A 21,806-nucleotide genomic window follows, 5' to 3' on the forward strand; every position below is an offset into this window, starting at 1 on the left:
GAAGATGGTTGCAGTAGAAGTCTGGCAAAGCATCACCAGAGAAGATATTCAGCACCTGGCATACGAGGAATCGCAGACTTCAAGTAGTCATTGCATGCAAGGGATATGCAACAAAGTCCTAAACATTGCTGCTTTAATAAGTACCATATGTTATGGTGCCCTGAAATGTATAAAAAGTGCTGGAATTTCTACATGCTTAAACCAAAATGTATACAAATAATAAAATCTGGAATGTGCGCTTTAATCACGTGTAAATTGCTTGTTGCAAATTTAAAACTGTGGAGCACAGGGGCAAATAAAGGAAAAGTCTTTGTCCCAAACATTATGGCGGGGACTGTATTGTACAATGGAATGTACTGAAATAAACTTAATATCATGTGGAAAACTTGCCTGTCTCAAGACACACCAAAGGTTGGGGAGAGTCGTTGTGAATTGGTGCACCATACATTCCACCCCCCCCCCCCCCCCTCCCTCACCACCCAAAAGAAAGACACTGCGTTGATTGAAACGATGTAGAATAGAACTAAATCGATGCTTGACTCGACCCGGGGTGGGCAAGGAAAATTGGACGGACCAAACTGAGCTGAGCAAATTCCAGAGAAACGCTTCACATGAACAAGTTCTTACACCGCGTTCTTTATTATGCTACTTAACATAGATTTAATCTCTGTTTAATAACTTTCGTATCGATATATTTGAACGAGGAGTAAACAATCGAAGATCACCAACTAATAGCATTTCGTGTGACCATTTCCTCTCAGCGCTAAACTGAACAGGTGTCGCTTTCACCGAAACCCAAATCATCGCGATTTGCTGAAATTAAATCGTTACATTGGATATAAAAAAAATATCGACCTGGAGACAATGAACTAGATTCCATTGTTGAAACTATGAGACAGCGCACGCGATAAATATGATTGAATTAATTACCATCTGAAACAATTAGGGCGTGTATTTGCAACATATCAACTTGCATTTAAATGACATTAAAGCTTTTCGGTCCGTACCAAACAAATCTCTATTCGTGAGCACATATATACAAATAAATTAGGGAAATATTTCGTTTTTGAGAATTGCTAACGTTGTTTTTAATATTATACTCGTGAATAAAGTTTTTTGTCTTTAAAGAGAAGAAACGTTTGTTTTATTTCCTAATCAGAAGACATCTGCCGAAGAACAATTTATTAAGGCGAGCAAACGCTCTCATTCATCGACTGAACGGAGACTTTCGTTCATTTTAATTACAGTTTCTCTAGTTCTGCTCTTTTTAAAATGTTCTTTGTTATCAAGGTGGGTTTTTTTTCGCTTCTTTCTAAAACAGTTGTTCGCTGTTGTATCTCATCGTGCTCCGCCCTCGACTCCTCCTCACCCAGGGTCGGTATTTAGGGGAGGGGAGGGGAGGGATGGGGGAGATCGGACCCACTGGCTTTGCAGTTCACGGTGCAGCTTTCAGGTTCGTTCTCGTCGTGTTCTCCAGTCGTCGCCATGGTAGACGCTTTCGTTGGGACCTGGAAGCTCGTTGAAAGCGAGAATTTCGATGCATACATGAAAGCTTTGGGTAAGCAACGCACTGACTGCAAAGAGGCAGACGTGTACCTAATTGAACCCGAAATCTGGCCGTCCCCGACGGAATCAGTGCTTGAAATAAAGGCGATCATTCTTTCAACAAAGCAGGCGAGGAGACTGGTCGGCATGCACGATTTCTTCCCGTACATTTCGAGACCCAGCAGCATGTAGTTCGCTTTATTAATTATTTCTTTCTCTTTGAATGGAGAGGAGACATTGGTGCAATAATTTGTATATTGACAGGTGTCAGTTTCGCGACAAGACAAGTCGGGAATGTGACCAAACCGACGATTATCATCAGTAAAGAAGGCGACACGGTGACGCTGAAGACTCTGAGTACGTTTAAAAACACCGAAATCAATTTCAAACTAGGAGAAGAGTTCGACGAAAACACGCCGGACGACCGAAAATGCAAAGTAAGGGTAGGATTGTTTGTCCGTTGTCTGCCTCCGGGCTGGTGAGGACCTTGTGTGCAATCTCCAGCTTTGGAGCAGGCGCGAAAGAGATTTGTTTCAAATACCTTGATCGTGAATATCTCGCCTGCATTAACATTTTTTATAGCTCTTTTAATAACAACGCTTGTTGACAATTGATGGTCATCTTCTTGGCTGCAAGTTTGCAGATCGGTAATTCCTATTTTCCTGTCAACAGACAACGATTAAGTTGGACGGGGATAAGCTTATCCATGTCCAGAAATGGGATGGAAAGGAAACTAGTTTTGTCAGGGAGATCAAGGATGGTAAAATGATTATGGTACGTTAACCTGCAGTTATCGTTTTAATATCGTATTATAATTTCCGTGTTAGTGGCTCACGTTGAATTATGCTTGTGTTTAAACAGACTCTAACATTTGACGATGTTGTCGCGGTTCGTACCTACGAGAAGGAATAACGTTTCAAGAGAAGGCCTGTCAGAGCAATCGCGTCCAGTTAATTGGACACATGGCAGTCTTTAAAATGTGCAGCGGTTCTTCCTCTGACTTGCATGGATGTTCAGTGAGGAACCAATCTACGACCATCTTTTGTACCAAGATCCAAAATACTGCTTTTTATGTTGTAAAAAAATAACAGAATAGCATTTTTAATACCAGTCTATCACTTACCCATTTTTTTTTACTTTTTATAAAACGGAATTTAGTTGTGGAAAGCCGTGTTTTAGTCGGACTGAAGAAGTTGAAGTGGTCAATAAAGGTGTTGGTTGCTCTCGAACTGATGGTGTTTCAAATTTATGCAAACTACTTGTCATAACATTTTATCACTAATCTTCAATTGCTGCACACGGAGTCAAATGAGGAAGAAAAAGGAGTCCTTTTCCTTTCTGAAGGTAGATGTTTTATTGTACATTATTAAATTTTGCCGCTCTTTGCCAAGTGTATCCAATCCAAGCGACCTGGGTTGAACGCACCGTGCCACGATGTACAAGGTGCAATCTGTCCCTACTGCATTACCGAGAGGTTCGTTGAAACGTCAGATCTTCAATTAGTTCAGCCCTTAATCAGAATAAAAGTGATGAAGAAAACATTTTTCAAACCCCTGTTGGTCGGACCGGTCTCTACGCACATTTTTTTAAAAAAAGGATGCCCTTCACCTCGACTCGCAGGCAGATTTTCCTGGGGGGTCGCGCAGGTCGGGAAGCTGATTCAACCTATAATGGAGGTTATTTTTTCTATTCAGTTATTGGTTATGTAACGTTCTAGTGCATTCCTAAACTAAATGTAACCACTTGAAATTTCACTTTCATTTTTTTTGACAGCACAAGGTGGGTGGGGGGGAATGTTACCAAAAAATAGAATGGAACCAAAAAAATACCTCGTGCCTATAAATCTCCAATTCCAGTTTTAGTACAATTCAATCGGGAACAAATTCTTGTAAAATTCATTGGCATTTACAAAATTGGAATAGTCCCTTTACAATGACAACTTAGAGGAATCTCGTAGCCAAATTCAACACGGATAAATGATCTCACTGACTTACGAATGCATCCATCTTTATAATAAGTTGAGCTGCATTGCTTAATTGCTCTTTTATTCGTCCAAAACCCGCTTCGCTGTTTCCTCATGGTTGAGTCAATGCGGGTCAGTCACGTCCTGGCGTGCACCGTGAGTGCGCGGCGTTTCCCGACGTGGGAGAAATGGAAGGTGGAAGCCGAGTTGGGTGGTGGCGGCGGCGGACTCTTGGTGTGTTGTGGGCGCTCGCTGGAGTTTCAGCCGGGTCTGTCGCCTGGCCAAGGACAGGGACCGGGGCGATAGGTGAGTGAAGCGCACGCCTTTGTCCGGCTGATGGGATTCTAAGGGCGTGGCGGCAGTGTTTCTCGGAGTGGGCTGAAAGCCGTCCAGGTCGCTGCCTCTACCCCTCAGTGTTGCCCTTTCCAGTCAAGGTTAGTTCAAGCTGTTACTTTCAAGGATAAAGGATTATTGGTGTTGGAAGCACGGGGCTGGTAACATTCTACATCAAAGTTTGCTTTATTCTTCGTGAATGGATACTTTGGAAAGAAAGTATTCACTGCTTACCCGGCAAAAAATGCTAAGTGGGTAGATGAGGTCTAAGCGGGGGAACATCAGTTCAACACCAACGTATTCCAGGATGGCTCACAGGGCTGGTGATTTTTAAAAAAAATAGGAATTGATGGAGGAATCAATCGCCTGAGTACCTTGTGTTTGTGATTCATCAATAATTGGAGTTTCGAGCTTGAGCCCTTCAAGATATGGGGGAGAGGGGGGGGGGGGGGGAATCAGCAGGCGTCCTAACAAAAGAATTGAGGGAGGTGGGGGAGGAAGGAGTGGTTACAAGGCAGGAGGTGATGGGGGGGGGGGGAACAGCATTGATCAAGGGGAGGGGAAGAGAGCTGGAAAGGGAGGGAGGGGGAAGAGTAGTGCAGGCAAGCAGAAACCAGGGAAGTCCATGTTAATGCCACATGGCTGGAGAGGACCTATCAGGCCATGGACAGACACCGGTATGGTGAAATGGTTGGCTACTGGGAGGTCTCTGTCACTGGTGCGGATGGATGGAGGGTGCTCAGCGAAGCGATCTCCCAATCTGTGCCTAGGTCTCTCACATGTAGAAAAGCCCAATCACACTCCCATACTTGTATGTCTGTCCATGGCTTTATAGGTCCTCTCGAGCTATGTGGCATTAACATGGACTTTCCTGGTTTCTGCTAACCTGCTCTCCTCTTCCATTTTCCCTTTCCAGCCCTCCTTCCCTCTCAATTCACCTAGCCATCCCTCCCCTCTCCATCCACCTCCTGCCTTTGTGACCACATCTATTCTTGTTTGGGCACCTGCTGATTTTTTTTTCCCATTCCTTGAAGGGCTCAAGCTTGAAACATTGGTTATGTATTTTTACCATTGCTATATAAAGCACAGACCTGCTGAGTTTCTCCAGCATTGTATTTTTTTACTTCAGCCACTGTCTCTACACATTTTTGCATTTTACTCAATAATTGAGTTGTCCATCAAATGGTTTGCAGCATCCTCGTCTACACCAAGTAGTTAGAGCTACTCTGATACGATTGGTGGGGGGGGTGAGAAGAAAGAATGAAGACGTTTTGGGAAAGGTTTAAAAGTATCAAACTTGCTATTTGTCTAAGAAGTCATCCTCCTAAATAAACTCTAATATTGAAAAACATAAAATCGGTCTACTTCATTGTCACCTCAAGGGAGAGTATTGTGGATTTCTTTTGAAGTTCTTGTGGTTTTGAAGATTAACTTTGTAATAATGAGCCATGTTTTCTGTTTCCAGTGAGAATGTTGAACAAACTGAGAAATTCAGTCAACCTCTAGAGTTTTGATCAAGGGCCCTGATCTGAAATGTTGATTTAACCATTTTTATCCCCGGATGCTGCCTGACTTAATGAGTCATTCCAGTTTCTCTTTTTTTTCTCTCGACCGATTCTAGAATTAAGACCTGCCATCTTGACCCATTTTGGATATTGACTGGGAAATTCCATCTCCTTGTTTGTTGACACTTGTAATCCTGACTGCTCTCATTTATTTACTTTTTACAATGGATGTATTTGATATTGCTTTATTCAGAATGTCTGAATTGTATTATGATGTACTTCTAAGTCAGTGGTAGGATTACTTCATATTCATCTTGACCTGTATCTTTTTAATAAACATCTTGTGGTCAGGAGAGATGGGGAATGTTCCCTAATATTTTCAGTTCTTAAATGAAAGTATGAAGGAAAATGGGATTCGTATGGATGGGTGCACATCAGCATGGCCATTATTTGATGTCTGAAGATTCTGAGCAGATTATACAAAGCAGCTGTACTTTGCCAGGGGGAAGGAAGAATTTGGAAGTCTTGAGTTGAGCAGGAAGTGGCATGTGTAAATTTAATCCTGAAAAGTGTGAGATCGTGCATTTGGGTAAGTGGTATAAAGAAGGGAAAATATGGTAAACTGGCAGAATATTGACTTGGAGAGTTTCTCCACAGGTCGTTTCAAGTAGTCAGTGGTTAAAAATGCAGGATGGTTTCCATTATTAATGAGGGCACAGAATACAAAAGGAGGGGAAATTTTTTCTAGTGTGTATGTAAGTAACACTAGTCAGTCTGTAGTTGGGAGACTGTCCAGTTCTTTTCACTGCATTCCAGAGAGGGCTTGAATACACTAGGGAAGATGCAAAGATTTCAGGATGTTGCGAGGACTGGAAAATTGGCAGACAAGAGTTGGTCAGTTTTACAGCAGGAAGCAGGACATTTAGCTCAACTCTGCCAAACAAGCTGTCTATCAAAATTAATTCTGTTTGTTTTCTTTGAAAAACTAAGAACCAAAAGGGAGACTTAATTGATTTGTATATAACCACAATATAGGAACTGCTTATTCGCCTTAGCAAAGGGGTCAAAAGGATGGGACCATGAATTTGAGGTAATATGTATCCTTTTAATGAGGTAATGAGGAAAGATTCTCTCACCCATTCAGTGGTTGGAGGAGGGGTATTTGGAACTGTCTTCTGGAATGAGTGCTGGACGCAGAACCCTTCATGACAATCACAGGCTCTGCACAGTATGATGAGGTCGACAGTCATATGAACTTTTAGTTAGTTGGAGGGATTAAGCTAGTGTAAAGATGATGGATAGAATGGCCTTCAGTTAAGTATGTTTCATCTGGTAATGAATCTTTCTCCATCTTAAAGCCACTGTAGAAACAGAACCTGCAAGCAACTACTGCAGCATAAACAGAATAATCATTTTACAAAAATGGGATGGGTAAAGGCTGACTTTCAGATTTTATTTTGAGCAGAAATGCTTCTTTGGAATTTGATGAAAGCACAATGGGCTTGGATGGATTGAAATATTGTCAAAAGTTGTGAGCTCCCATTCAAGGCATAGAAAATCAAGTTAGAATTAAAGGACTTGAGTCATTTCTTGGCTATTTTCTGATATCTAGGTTGGTTAAAGACAATAAAGATAAATATTTATTCTAGGCTATTAAGTGGACAATATGCAAATGAAAAAGATTGTTTTTTTTAGGGTAACTGCAGTTGCTCTCATTAAGATTGCACACTTGTCTAATTTGTTTAGTGGTATATGCTTGCACAGCTATAAACTGCCCACAACAGTTATTTTGAAGACCTTGCAATTTCACAATGTGTTATGGAGGTATATCGGTTTCCTGTGCGTGATATAACCATTTTCCAACAGCTCTCAGGCTTTTCAACCTCCCCTTATTACACTTATTATGGACTGCTCTGATCCCACAAAAAGGGTGGTCTGCACTCTTGCCAAGTCACTTTTAATGCAACAGAATAATCTGGATAGTCGGTGTGCCAAATTGGGCCAAAGAGACTGTTCCCCGCTGAATGACTCTATTAGGGTAGGGAGTTCTAGATATTCGCTGTCTTCTGCATGAAGACATATACACGCACCCAGATTTTAAATTATTGACCGCTTGCGTTGAAACTACCTCCTCATTTGAGATTCTCTCCACTAGTGAAAGTGTATGAACATCTCCCCTTTTTATGCCCCTTCATATCTCAGTAAGGTCATCCTTTATTCTTCTGAATTCCAAAGAATGCATACACAACTTGTTTAGTCTCTCGTAATAGGCCAATCTTCTTATTCCCAAGACTTGGCTCGGTCATTCTTCTTCCATTGACATCAATTCAACAATATCCTTTATTAGATAAGTGGACCAAAACTGTGTCCAGTATTTCCGCTGTGGCCTCACCAACAGCTTGCACAATTATGACAAAACAGTGGTTCAATCCTGACCTCTGTAGACCTTGCACACACACTCCTTGTCACTACTGGGTTTCCTGGTTTTCTTCCACATCCCAAGTTGAAAGGTTAGCTGATTACTGTAATTTAGACGTATAGGTCATTATTGTATATGTTGAATTTCAGAATCCTGAGGCATGTGGGGACAATAATACAGAAGTTGAACAGGATTGGTGTCGATGGGTGCACTGTAATTGTTGTGACTCTTTGGGTCAAGGTCTGTTTTCTTGCTGCATCACTCTATGAATCTATCATGAACAAGGAAAAAATAATATCTTGTTCTTTTTGGCAGGAAAGGCCAGAAAGTAGTTATAAGGTATTCTCTTTCATTGTAACAAATGTGCCACTCAAGGGCAGGATGATTATGCAACTTGAAACTGAAGACTGTTCTGGTCACCATGTTAGAAGAGCAATGATACACTTGAGAGGGCAAAGAGTTTTTTTTTAACCAGGTTAGGAAAATTATAACTCATCAAAAAAGATTAGATCAGTTGAAGTTGCATTCTTTAGAATGGAGGAAACTTGATTGGTGTGTGTTTTTTTTTTAAAAAAAAACATGTATGAGCCCTAGTTAAAATAGGAAGGACCTATCTTGCTTAAGAGGGGAAACAAAAAAAACAGTACACTGATTTAAAGCAATTTAGACAGAAAGGACGTTAACAGACCATTTCAACCCAGAACTCCCTGCTGTCCAATTTACACCAAATTAACCCACATGCCTGGTACACTTTGAATGGTGAGAGGAAACTGAAGCCCCTGGGGCAAACCCAAGCAGACATGAAGAGAATATACAAACTCTTTACAGATAACATGGGATTCTAGCCACAATCCCAATTACTGGTGCTGTAAAGGCACTGTACTAACCACTATGCCATCTGAAAATGATTAGAAGGATGAGAGATGGGGAGGAAAAGTTTTTAGTGAAGGTAGTGAAAGTTTAGATCTGGTGCCTGGAATGATATCAGGGCTGAAAGACTCATCACATTTATATTTACAAAAGAAAAGTGTGTCTGTACTTGGAGAGGTGACCCACAGGACTGCGGACCAAGTGTGGAAAGACTAGAAGTTTTGGATGTCTTTTTTTGAATAATCTCTATTTACTGTTGCTGTGATTCCTGTAGATTTTGAGAGAAATTTATTCCAATCTCTCCTTTTCATTCAAGAAATGTGACTAGTTGGGTCCTGCCCTGTCCTGTCCTGCCCTAGTTGGGTCCTGCCCTGTGCATTTTACGTAAAGTTCTGAACTTTGAACTTTTCCTGATATTTATTTCTGTGAGTTGAATAAATTAATAATCCTGGAAACCTATTGTGTTGAACACATTCAACTTAGACATTTCTGTGTATTTACCTGTCTTTTAAAATAAATATTGCCCGATGGAGATGTGGGGGGGGCTGGCAGTCATGGTGGGGAGCTGGCTGATGGAGGACCTCAGTTTTCTTCAGGCTGACTTCCAGGCCAAACATTTTGGCAGTTTCCGCAAAGCAGGACGTCAAGCGCTGAAGAGCTGGCTCTGAATGGGCAACTAAAGCGGCATCATCTGCAAAGAGTAGTTCACGGACAAGTTTCTCTTGTGTCTTGGTGTGAGCTTGCAGGCGCCTCAGATTGAAGAGACTGCCATCCGTGCGGTACCGGATGTAAACAGCGTCTTCATTGTGGGGTCTTTCATGGCTTGGTTCAGTATCATGCTTAAGAAGATTGAAAAGAGGGTTGGTGCGAGAACACAGCCTTGCTTCACGCCATTGTTAATGGAGAAGGGTTCAGAGAGCTCGTTTCTGTATCTGACCCGACCTTGTTGGTTTTTGTGCAGTTGGATAATCATGTTGAGGAACTTTGGGGGACATCCGATGCGCTCCATCGGGCACACAAAACTCAAAACGGTCAACCAGTTTACCTATCTCGGCTGCACCATTTCATCAGATGCAAGGATCGACAATGAGATAGACAACAGACTCGCCAAGGCAAATAGCGCCTTTGGAAGACTACACAAAAGAGTCTGGAAAAACAACCAACTGAAAAACCTCACAAAGATAAGCGTATACAGAGCCGTTGTCATACCCACACTCCTGTTCGGCTCCGAATCATGGGTCCTCTACCGGCACCACCTACGGCTCCTAGAACGCTTCCACCAGCGTTGTCTCCGCTCCATCCTCAACATCCATTGGAGCGCTTACACCCCTAACGTCGAAGTACTCGAGATGGCAGAGGTCGACAGCATCGAGTCCACGCTGCTGAAGATCCAGCTGCGCTGGATGGGTCACGTCTCCAGAATGGAGGACCATCGCCTTCCCAAGATCGTGTTATATGGCGAGCTCTCCACTGGCCACTGTGACAGAGGTGCACCAAAGAAAAGGTACAAGGACTGCCTAAAGAAATCTCTTGGTGCCTGCCACATTGACCACCGCCAGTGGGCTGATAACGCCTCAAACCGTGCATCTTGGCGCCTCACAGTTTGGCAGGCAGCAACCTCCTTTGAAGAAGACCGCAGAGCCCACCTCACTGACAAAAGGCAAAGGAGGAAAAACCCAACATCCAACCCCAACCAACCAATTTTTCCTTGCAACCGCTGCAATCGTGTCTGCCTGTCCCGCATCGGACTTGTCAGCCACAAACGAGCCTGCAGCTGACGTGGACTTTTTACCCCCTCCATAAATCTTCGTCCGCGAAGCCAATCCAAAGATGAAAATAAATATTGTACATAGTCACATAATTGAGCACCTTAATCAGAGTGAAAGTAAATATTTTGACTACTTTTGATCTTTAATAACTCAAAATAAAAGGTAGGCAATTTAGGATTGAAATGAAGTAAAACACATAAATCTGTAGACACTGTGGTTGAAGTAAAAAAAAAACCATGATGCTGGAGAAACTCAGCAGGTCAAACTGTGTCCTTTATATAGCAAGGGTAAAAATACATAACCGATGTTTCGGGCTTGAGCCCTTCATCAAGGTATGGAAAAATATTGGCAGGCATCTGAGCAAAAGAGTAAGGGGAGAGGTGATAGGTGGAGGAGGGAGGGGACAGCAGCGCTCAAAGGGAAGAGGGATGGCTGGGTGAAGGGAGGGGAAAGGGAATGAGAACTGGAAAGGAGGAGGGAAGGGGAAAGAGCAGGTTAGCAGAAACTGTAAGAGTTGATGTTAATGCCATCTGGTTGGAGAAGGCCGAGACAGAACATCAGGTGTTGTTCCTCTAATTTATGGGTGGCATTGGTGGAATAGTACATAAGGCCATGGAGACATACGAGTGTGACAGAACTGAAACAGGTGGCTGCTGGGAAGTCTGTTACTTTTGTGGATGGAGCAAAGGTGCTCACTGAAGCAATCTCCCAATCTGCGCACCATCTCTCTGATGTAGAGAAGGCCACAAAGGCAGCACAGGAGGCAGTAAATCAGTCCTGTGGATACACAAATGAAGTATTGCTTCACTTGAAATGCATGTTTGGGGCCCCGGTCTGTAGTGAGGGGGAAGGTGTGAGTGGAAGTGTTGCACCTTCTGTGGCCACAGGGGAAGGTGCTAGAGGGAGATTGGTGGGGAGGGATGAGTGCAGGAGGGAGTCTCAAAGGAAGTGGTCTCTACAGAAGGCAGAGAGGGGAGGATGTCTAGTAGTGAGATCCTGTTGTAAGTGCTGGAAAGTTCGGAGGATGATGTGGAGGCTGGTGGGGTGGTAAGTGAGGATAAGGCGGACTCCATGCTTGTTGTGTCTGGCGGCAGGGTGGGGGGCCAGGACAGGTGAGCTGGAAATGGAAGAGATGAGAGTGAGGGCTGAGTTGATGGTGGTGGAGGGGAATTCACGTTTGTGGAGGAAGACAGACATTTCAGAAGATCTGGACTGGATGACCTCATCTTGGGAACAGATGAAGTGGAGACAAAGAAATTGAGAGAAGGGGATAGAATCCTTGCATAGGGCAGGGTGTGAGGAATTGTTGTCAAGGTAGTTGTTGAATTTAGTGGCCTTTTAATATACAGTAAATTTTAGCATGCAAGTCGAGTCGTGAAACCCAGAAAAAATTCTCAAAAAATGGGGGTCGACTTGTATGCCGGATATACTTTTGAGACCTTAAACTTTGCTCAAAATCCAATCTATACTGATCAGGCATTTAAGTCAACCCTTTTAAAACCGAAAAAAAAACTGATTGTGACAGATTTTTTTGAGATTTTTACGAAAACAACACAATTGGAACCCTTCAAAATTATTCTTGCTATCATCAAGTTAAGCAAAGTTATAATATGGGTCCCAGTCTGTATCTGATGAGGCGGTTTCAGCTTCGTCATCAGTGTCTCACAATAAATCATCTTCCTTCCCATTAATTGCACAAGAGACTTATTAAATGATTTTTATCAAAGTTTCTAACTTTGTCCCAAGCCTTGAGCATGAAGTTGCAGAGCACATCAATGACTTTCTGCACTCAACATCCATGTATTCCATTCCTCGTGCACATAGTCTTTGAATGGCTTGTTCAAGAAGCCATTGAGAGGTTGCAGTTAGAGACATCAAACCATCCAGGATAATAGCCATGTATTATATAGTGTTCATCTACTTTTAGTGTTCTCAGTTAAGTGGCTACGAAACATATCCCAGACCAGCAAATTCCGTTCTTTGTGTAAGCTGCCTGGCCACCTGTTCCACACATTGTCTATCCATAGTTTTACACCATTTTCATGAAAATGTACAAAAATAGCTCAGGGAATTTCATTTTCTGTTTAATTTTGCATTTAAAGCTTAGCATGGGTCTTTGTCCCTTTGGCCATGGTAAACCTGGTCCTTTCATGGCCTATACTTCTGGTTTGCACAGTTTTATCACCTTTCCATTCCACTGTTCTATTGCCTAACATGTCAAAATTAATGGGGGGAGGGGGGCTCATTCATGTTTCCAATATTTGCCAATGCAAACTGGTGTTTCTGCCAGTTTCTTATAATAAACTGGTAAAAATTTACAACTTTATGAACAATATCATTTGAAAGTTCTGTGCAATTTTTGTTTTTTTGTCTTAATTCCAGATTTTTCCTGTTTGTGAAATGATTGCACCAGCCTAATGTAGCCTCAGAATCATATAACAGTTTATGGCATGGAAACAGGCCATTTTGGCCCTTCAAGTCACTGAAGTCTGAGTGCAACTCGGCCCACCGCAGTGCAAATGTTCTTATTTTATTTTGGATGACTGTAGCAATCTTGCCTCTGTTCACGTCCCCATTCTGTAACATGATTTTCCAACTCTGGCTAGTGAGTGATTCATTTTCTCAAAGAACATTGCTTTTTTGGTATTTTTCTTAGACTCTTTCTTCCTCCAATCTCTTAACAACTTCTCATATACATCAAATTTTCTTGCAATAGCACAGTTTGTTTTCTTTGCCATTTCTATCACTTTCAATTTAAAACTCGCTTCATACTGTTGTCGCGAGTTGACAAGCTCATTGTGGGTGCATGAGGCAGCACCAATGTAGTTATCAATATACCGGAGGAAGAGTTCAGGGGTCTTGCCTGTGTAGACATGCAGCATGGATTGCTCCATAATGCCTGCAAGCGTAGCTGGGACCCATGCGGCAATTCCTTTGATTTGGAGAAAGTGGGATGAGTTAAAGGAGAAGTTGTATAGAGTGAGAACAAGTTCTACCAGGTGGAGGAGGGTGGTGGTAGAAGGTGACTGGTCAGGTCTCTGGTCCAGAAAGAAGCAAAGTGCCTTCTGTGTGGGGGATGAAGGTATAAAGGAATTGGACATCCATCATGTAGATGAGGCAGTCTGGTTCCAGGAATCTGAAGTCATTGAAGAGCATGTGAGGTATTGCAGATGTAGGATTGGACTGAGGAGAAAATATAGAGTCAAAGTATGATGAAACTAGTTCGGTGGGACAAAAGCAAGCAGAAGCAATGAGTTTACCTAGATGGTTAGGATTGTGTAGAAGTTAGAAATGAGCAGTGGGGATGGGAGACAATGAGGTTGGCAGGTGTGGGAGGGAGGTGATGGTGTTGGAAACAGTGGTTTGATGAGCCATGGTGGGGACCTGTGGGAGGGATTAATAGAAGGAGGTATCGGAGATCCCTCGTTTGGCCTCAGCAAGGTAGAGGTCAGTGTGCCAAATCATAGCAGCACCACCCTAGTCTGCGGGTTTGATGGTGAGTTTTGGATTGTTCTGGAGAGAGTGGAGGGCAGAGTGTTTTGAGGAGGTTAGGTTGGACTACGAGAGGGGGGTGTTAAAGTTGAGATGGTTGATGTCTCAGTGGCAGTTGTAAATAAAAAGGTCCAGAGCGGGCAGCTTGCCAGGACACTTTGTCAGGAGGAGGAAGAAGGCTTAAAGCGGGAGAAGGGGTCTTGGGTGGGGGGGGGGAGGGAGGTTAGAGAGCCACAATTATGAAAGTAAGCCCAATGGCGGACACGAAGAAAGAAGAGTTTGGCATCGTGGCATGCATGGAACTTATTGATGCGTTGGCAGAAGCGGACAAAGGTAAGGCCTCTGCTGAGGACAGAGTGCTCCGTCTGAGAGGGGAAGGTCAGAGGGAATAACAAAAACCAAGAAGGGGTCAGAGTGTGAATGTCGGGGGGGGGGGGTTGGAAGAGGATTTGGCAGGATAGGGAGTTCAGAGGGTGGAGATAGAAGTTGGGGGAGATCAGAGGTGGGAGCTTGTCAGGGCAGGGGTAGAGGAGGGTGGGGTATTGGGGATTGACCAGAGAGAGAGGGGGGAAAATTAGGTCTGAGAATTGGGGAGAAGAGGGTGACAGAAAGGTAGAGTAGGGAAGGGTAAGGAGTAGTGAGGGGGATGAGTAAGTGGGATACAGCAGTGAGATCGGGACTATGGTAGGAGTCTACGTCGGAAGACGTGGATGGAATCAGCGTGGGAAGCTCCGGCTCACAGGCGGCCGAGGCTCAGTCGGTGGTGACAGCGTCAGGATCTCTTGCAAGTAGACGGACTGGGTCAACACATTGGAGCTGGCGGTTAAAGTGTCGGGAGCTCCAATGAGTAGATGGTCGGTGCCCAGATTAGAGTTTGTGGCCGCGGCGTCGGGAGCTCCAATGGGTTGGTGGCTGATTGAATTGAAAAATTAATAGGATTGAAATGTTTACATTGCAAGGATGGCAAATCTTTTGATTTTTTTTTATTCTGGTTGACTGAAGCCTCGGACATTGAATTCAAAAGTAAAGGGCGTTAGATTTTTGGATATTTCAGAAATCAAGGGATATATAGATAGGTCAAGAAAATGATAATTGAGGTACATCAATGAGCCGTGATCTTGTGGAATGGTTGGAAGGGACAAATGGTCAACTTCTTGTATTCCTTTGTAATCAAACCAACCCACTCGCATGGCACAGTTGCTATTGTGTAATCTCACACAGTTGAATAAAGGTCATGGCTCTTATAGTCAGAGTTTCAGGAAGTTTATTGAATTGTCTTTAATTTAGAACATTGAACAGTATATAATAGGAATGAGTTATTCAGCCCACGGGGTCTGCTCTAAACATGATGCCAAATTAAACTAAATTCTTCTGCCTGCATTTGATCCACACCTCTCCAATCCTACATATTTGTGTGTCTGACATTCTATTAAATGCTACTATTGTTCCTGTTTCCACCACAACACCTGGCAGTCCATTCCGTCAGCTGCTATTCTTGGTTTAAAAATATATGTGCTCCACGCATCTCCTTTTAAACTGCATGCCCCCTAGTATTTGATATTTTTACCCTAGAAAATAAGTAGATGGCTAAAGCCTATCAATACTTTTTTTTATAATTTTCTATTAGGTCATCTCGTGGCCTTGGATGCTTGAGAGAAACTCTGTTTGTCCAAACTCTCCCTATTGCTTATAACCTCTGATCAAGACAGCATCCTGATAAATGTCTTCATACCCTATCCAAACCCTCTACATCCTTTTAATGGGACTACCGGAATTGCACACCATACTCCCAAGCATAGTCTAACCAAAATTTTAGATCAACGATTGTATGTTGCTGTCATGCATCCAAATATACAGTGAAAAGCTTTATTGTGCATTCTATTTAAAGGGTAACAAAGTCCCCACACTCCAACACCAATTTGCAAAATAAAAGAAAGATAAAAAATCACTTCAGCGATAGGAAGTAGACCAGGATCGTGCTGCCTTCTCCAATGTAGCCATCTCCCCATATCCAACTACCTGCTCTCCATCACACCAACTTGACCTGTGGTCCTAATTTATCCTATTTAGCTGCAGGCATGCATTACAACCCCGATTATCCGAAATCGGATTATCCAAAATCCTCAGTTATCTGAAATTTTCTTTTGAACAGAAAGTGACATTTGTTTGGGACTGAATTTTTTTTTTTGGATAATTGAGGATTTCAGAAATCCTCAGTTATCCAAAAAAATTTTTCAGAGCTGAACTGGCATAATAGGTTGGAAAAAAAGTTTAGAATTTTCGAACAACCTCTGAGTAGAATTTTGAGTTTTATTTTGTTCGGGTTTTTTTTTGGCGAGAATTAAACATTTCATGCTTTAAAAACCTTCCCTCGTTGTTGTTTAAACATTGATACAAGTGATTTGGTGTTACTACAGCTGTTTTTTTTTTAAAAAAGACCAGTTATCCAAAAAATATAGTTTATTTGAAATAGGTGCGGTCCTGACCATTTTGGATACTTGGAATTGTACTGTAATTTCTACATGGGTTTTATCTTAAGGGATTTAATCATAATGTTGATAGTTGGAGCTAATTTTAAACCGTGAAAAAGAACAAAATAAAATCATAGCTTGCAAGTTTGAGAAGTGGGAAGGTATGGGGATAAGAATGAGCTGCAACAGAATCAATATTTAGCAAGGAAGTTTATTGATTCTCGGGTGCATTGTGTTTATCTTGACATTGGCAATGGTATTTCATAAGGTTCCAGCAATGATTTATTGAGCAACTGTTCAGAATCAGGATTTATTGTTATGAAATTTGTTCTTTTATGGCAGCATAATAGTACAAACATGTATATTATAACCTTCTTATGACATTACTATATATAAAATAATAATAATTATAGTGGGCGAAAAGTAAGGCAGTGTTTTTGGTTCATTGATTTTTCAGGAATATGATGGCAGTGGGAAAGAAGCTGTCCTTGTGCCATTGAGTGCTCGTCTTTAGGCTCCTGTATCTTTTCCTCGATGGTAGCAGAGTGAAAAGGACATGGCCTGAGTAGTGGGGGTCTTTGAAGATAAAGGCTGCTTTTTTAAGACACTGCCTTGTGTTGATGTTCTCTCTGGAGAGAAGTCCGGTGCCTGTGATGTCACAGGCCGAGTTAACAACCCTCTGCGTTTTATTCTTGTTTTGAGGGTTGGCACCTCCACACCAGGCAATGATGCAACCAGCCAGAATGCTCTCCATGGTACACCTGTAGAAATTTATGAGTGTCTTCAGTGACATACTGAACCTTTTCAGACCCCTCACCAAGTATAGGTGCTGGCAAGCTGCCTTTGTGATTGTATCAATGTTAGGCTCCTGGACAGATCCTTGGAGATGTTGACACCCAGGAATTTGAAGTTCTTGACCCTCTCCATTACTGAGTCTTCAATGAGGACTGGGTAGGGTTCCCCTGACTTCCTCCTGAAGTCCACAATCATCATCTTGGTTTTGCTGATGTTGAGCATAAGGTTGTTGTTACACCATTCAATGAACTGATCTATCTCCCTCCTGTATGTTTCCTCATTTACATTTGTGATTCTGCCAAAATATGTGGTGTCTTTGACAAACTTTTAGATGGCACTGGAATTGTCTGGCCACACAGTCATAGGTGTATAATGAATAGAGCAGTGCACTAAGCATGCATTCTTGGGGTGCGCCTGTGTTGATGATCATTAAGGAGATGACGTTGTTTCCAATTTATACTGACTGTGGTCTTCCAATGAGAAAGTCAAGGATCCAGTTGTAGAGTGGCGGGGAGGGGGGTGGGGGGGGGGGGGGCGGGAGGTACAGAGCCTAAAGTTTGTAGCTTCTTGACCAGTACTGAGGGAATAATGTGTTGAAGGCCGAGCTGTAGTCTATGAAGAGCAGCCATATGTATGAGTTTCTGTTTTTGACGTGATCTAGAGCTAAGTGGCGAGCCAGTGATATTGCATCTACTGTGAAGCAATTGTGACTATAGGCAAATTGTAGTGGGTCCATAATCTTTACTTAGGTACCTGTTAATTCTGGCCATGACCAACCTCTCGAAGCATTTCACCACAGTAGATGTTAATGCTACTGGATGGTAGTTGTTGAGGCAGCCCACATTACTCTTCTTGGGTACTGGGATGATTGGTGTCCTTTTGAACCTGGTGGGAACCTCTGACTGCCGCAATGAGAGGTTATGAAACTTGCACATGAATTATTATCAGCTTGATTTGGCCAAGTTTGATTGGAATCTATGCAGCATGTGGCTCTTTGTGTGATGAGCATCTTTTTGCTTTTTTTTCTTTTAGGAGAATTCTGGCACGTGACTGACTTGCATTTGGATCCAACCTATCACTTGACAGCCGATCCGACCAAAGTTTGCTTTTCGTCAATAGGTTATCCAGCAAAGCATGCAGGTCTTTATGGAGACTATATGTGTGATTCACCATATGATCTAATCCAATCTGCTTTTAAATTCATGAAAGGTGCTAAAGCTCGACCCTCCTTTGTGATATGGACTGGGTAAGCACTAACGTTGCATAACTTATTTTTCTGATTGGCACTGAAATTTAATTCTTTCCATCAGTAACAGTGGGTGCCATGCCATAATGAACAGCTACAACTCACAAAGGTTTCTTGAGGTATGTTTCTTGTTGAAGTATGTTTCTTGTATCTCTGACCTTTACCCTCAGAAGGACAGGTTCAGCAGGTTAATAGGGAAAGCCACCATGTTAAGCACCTCCAAATTGCACCCCACACCCATTCTAACTTGCTAATGTTTTGCTGTTTCTCACTACTTGGCTTTTGGGCACTTTCAGCATGTTCTCTTGTGTCAGAAATCACCATTGGGTTGTCTTAATTGGAAAGGTGCTGTGATCAGTCCTGGACTTATAAAGTGGTACTCGCTCGTAGCCTCAACACTAATGGGAGCTGTAATATTTGTACGATACAGGGTCTTGCAGTCTTGAGCACTGTCTTTTGTTCCCAGTGACTTTTGTGGTTCCGCTTTTCCCAGGCTGGAGGGAGCTCTGTCAACAGAAAGGCATGGACACCCTTACGCACAAGCTCACACAATGTTCCCGGGCTGGGTATCTGTTATAGGGTGTGTGCTACTTGATTCTTTAGCTGCTGGGTTGTAAACCATCCTGCAATCTGACTGTACTGACAATAACCACACCAGCAGTGCGAGTATAAGACAGCTTTAATAAACTAATATATACACTAAGAGGTCTTGTCTCTCTGCAAGACAAACTTGGAAGGCGAGACTGTAGCTCTGGACTGCTTTATATACAAGGTCACCGGGATGACCCCTGGTGACCTAGTGGTGTAATTACATATCACCACACTGACATGGAGAGGTCAGATGGTTTGTGACTACACGCGTGTTAATATGCTTTTGTTGGCCTTATCCTTGGTGATAAAAGCCAGGAGTTGGTCTTACAAACAATTCCAGCATAACCTCCCTTTCCTTTGTATTCTGTCTTGACTAAGAAATTAAGCATCTCTGAGGTATTTTGTTTAAACGTTCTTTTATTCTCAACCTGCTACCTTTTTAAGTATCTGGAGACATATTCCAAGTTTGTTTCATTTGAGTCCATCACTTGATACCCATCCACCCATTTATTATGTATCTCTCTGCCTTAGTGCATCTTCCCATCTTCATGTTTCTACCCGCCTGTTCAGACCATTTATATCCTCCTGGACTCTTAAAAATATTTCTCCTTGTGTAGCCAATTTTTGTCAATAACTTTGTTATGGTGCCTTCTACATTGAAGTAGGCACGAAAGTTAAGCTAATTGGCCTGCAATTATTTGGGGTATCCAGAGTTTTACATCTCAGAGACTGGCCTTTTAGCGAATTTGTTTATGCTGAATAAGCTAGTCCCATTAACTATTTAGATCCCACTTGAGTAGATCTGCCTTGAATAATATTCTGATGATAAGAACATGTTTTAAAAAAGGTGCCCATTTTTCAAGGGCATCATAGAAAAAAAAAATCAGAACTTGGGTGTTCATCCTTTTTGTTTTGCACTTTTAAGTTGAAGAAAGAAATTAGATGTGAATACATAATGTCCAATTTTTAAGCTTTTCTTCTGAAGCCATGGATGATTGAAAAGTTATCTGATCAATGATGACCACTATTTTTATTATTTGGTAAAGGTAGCCAACCTTTGGCCTAATTTCTCTGTCTGTAACTTGTTCTTTTGCAAGCTTTTGGACCCCCCCCCCCCCCCCCAAGTTTTTAGACCGATTTTTTTTTTTTTTTTTTAAAATAAATCAAGTTGGTATGATTCTGAAGGAATGGGACCAAGGGGGAACCTTCAGTAAATTGGAACATTTGTACCCCTTCCAAACAGCACCAAGGGCCAATTATTTTTTTTTAACTCCCAACATCACCTTTCCCAATATCCTCCAAACCAGATTACTTATGTGTCAAATCTGACTGAAGTTGAATGCCTACTTACTCTCATTAACTGCATTTAAGCTGAGAAAAGATTTGTACGTGGGGAAAGAACCAGGAATGATGACAACTAGATTGTTTTCAACAGATGAGGTAGAATCATGGACTGAATGGCCAGCTGTTCTCCAATGGTTTTGTCACTGGTTAATGAATAGAGTTAAATCTTAATTGTTTCCAAAGAGATGAGCAAAGTCTTGAGCTCAGTGTTTCTCTGTATGTGTACAAACAATCGGTTTTCTTTTCTTGATATAGGGATAGTCCTCCGCACGTACCACCTGCTAAACTCTCCACAAAGATTGTGATTGACTTAATCCGTAACATGACGCAGATCATTCAGAACTACTTCAAAGATCTACCAGTTTTTCCTGTATTGGGAAATCATGACTATTGGCCGCAGGTAAAAGCAAATTTACATTTACAATGAAGGAATTGTGTTTATATTATGTGGCATGCAGCATGCATGTGTGCATTTTTTGTACATGAGGGATTTCATGGTGAAAGACAATTTAAGCAGTTAGTTCAAATTTGACATTCAACAATCTTCATTGATCAGGATTTGTCCGAACACCACCATTAGGAATAGGGGGAAAAAAGGGTTTCAATCTTTCAGCCCTTCGGCCCAGGATGTTGTGCTGACCTATGCAAACCTACTCCACAACAATCTAATACTTCCCTATCTCACATCCATAACCTTATATTTTTCTTGTGGCCATGTGCCTAACTAAGAGTCTTTTAAATGTCCCTTTTGAACCAGCCTCCATCTCCACTCCTGGTGATGCATTCCAGACATTTAGCGTTTATTTCTGAGTTTTAAAAAAAAAAGTGCCTCTAACATCTCACATAAAGTTAGTTACACTCCTCTTTAACATATGATATCTGGTATGTGTTGTCACCCAGGAAATGGGTGATAGATGTCCATCCTATCTATGCCACTCCTGATCTTGTATACCTCTAAAGTCACCTCTCACCCTTTGATGCTCAATTCATATTTTTGTTTTCCTACAAGTCAGCAAAATGCAAGTAACTCTGAATTTATTATTGATATCTCTTCATTGAAAATCACATTTTTTTTGTTGCAGATCCGCACATCGACTTCTCAAATCTTATTATCACTTTCGTATCTCTGTCCAAGTTAGCATTTTATTGACTAACGGCGGTATGGAACCTTGGTTAAAGTAGAGGGACCTTTGTTTCATTTTCATTTTAAGCAGAACCAACTCAGTTAGAACAATGCTAAAGCTGGGTATTTGAAATTTTATGTTCTTGAAATGTTCCATTCATCAATTCTGTTCTTGTTGGCTTGGATGAGAAAAAAGCAACTGATTAAAAAGAAAAAGGGTAGAGCAACAAATGGCATGCACTTATTGTTTTCTTTGGACCTTGGGGTCCAAATCCACACATCCTTCAAGATTGCTCCATGGGTTGAGAGGATAGTTTAAAAAGCCCAATAGGTGTTGGCT

The 21,806-nt window shown here is 42.0% G+C and overlaps 2 protein-coding genes across 2 annotated transcripts in view; both read left to right on the forward strand.

The window, feature by feature from the left end:
• Positions 1 to 1,413: 1,413 nt before the first annotated feature.
• On the forward strand, positions 1,414 to 2,774 carry fabp7b (fatty acid binding protein 7, brain, b). The gene is made up of 4 exons (XM_069886889.1): positions 1,414 to 1,558; positions 1,810 to 1,982; positions 2,218 to 2,319; positions 2,407 to 2,774. Exons 1-4 carry the CDS (start codon positions 1,486 to 1,488, stop codon positions 2,455 to 2,457), a joined length of 399 nt encoding a protein of 132 aa, XP_069742990.1. The 5' UTR covers positions 1,414 to 1,485; the 3' UTR covers positions 2,458 to 2,774.
• Positions 2,775 to 3,650: 876 nt separating this feature from the next.
• Positions 3,651 to 21,806, forward strand: part of smpdl3a (sphingomyelin phosphodiesterase acid like 3A) — a 46,203-nt gene continuing 28,047 nt past the window's right edge. Inside the window, exons 1-3 of the mRNA XM_069886890.1 lie at positions 3,651 to 3,814; positions 18,195 to 18,408; positions 20,599 to 20,743. Coding sequence (XP_069742991.1) covers positions 3,697 to 3,814; positions 18,195 to 18,408; positions 20,599 to 20,743 — 477 coding nt within the window. The 5' untranslated portion in view covers positions 3,651 to 3,696. The remainder of the gene's footprint in view (positions 3,815 to 18,194; positions 18,409 to 20,598; positions 20,744 to 21,806) is intronic.

Source organism: Narcine bancroftii, chromosome 6 (assembly GCF_036971445.1).
Source record: "Narcine bancroftii isolate sNarBan1 chromosome 6, sNarBan1.hap1, whole genome shotgun sequence".
Taxonomy (NCBI): domain Eukaryota; kingdom Metazoa; phylum Chordata; class Chondrichthyes; order Torpediniformes; family Narcinidae; genus Narcine; species Narcine bancroftii.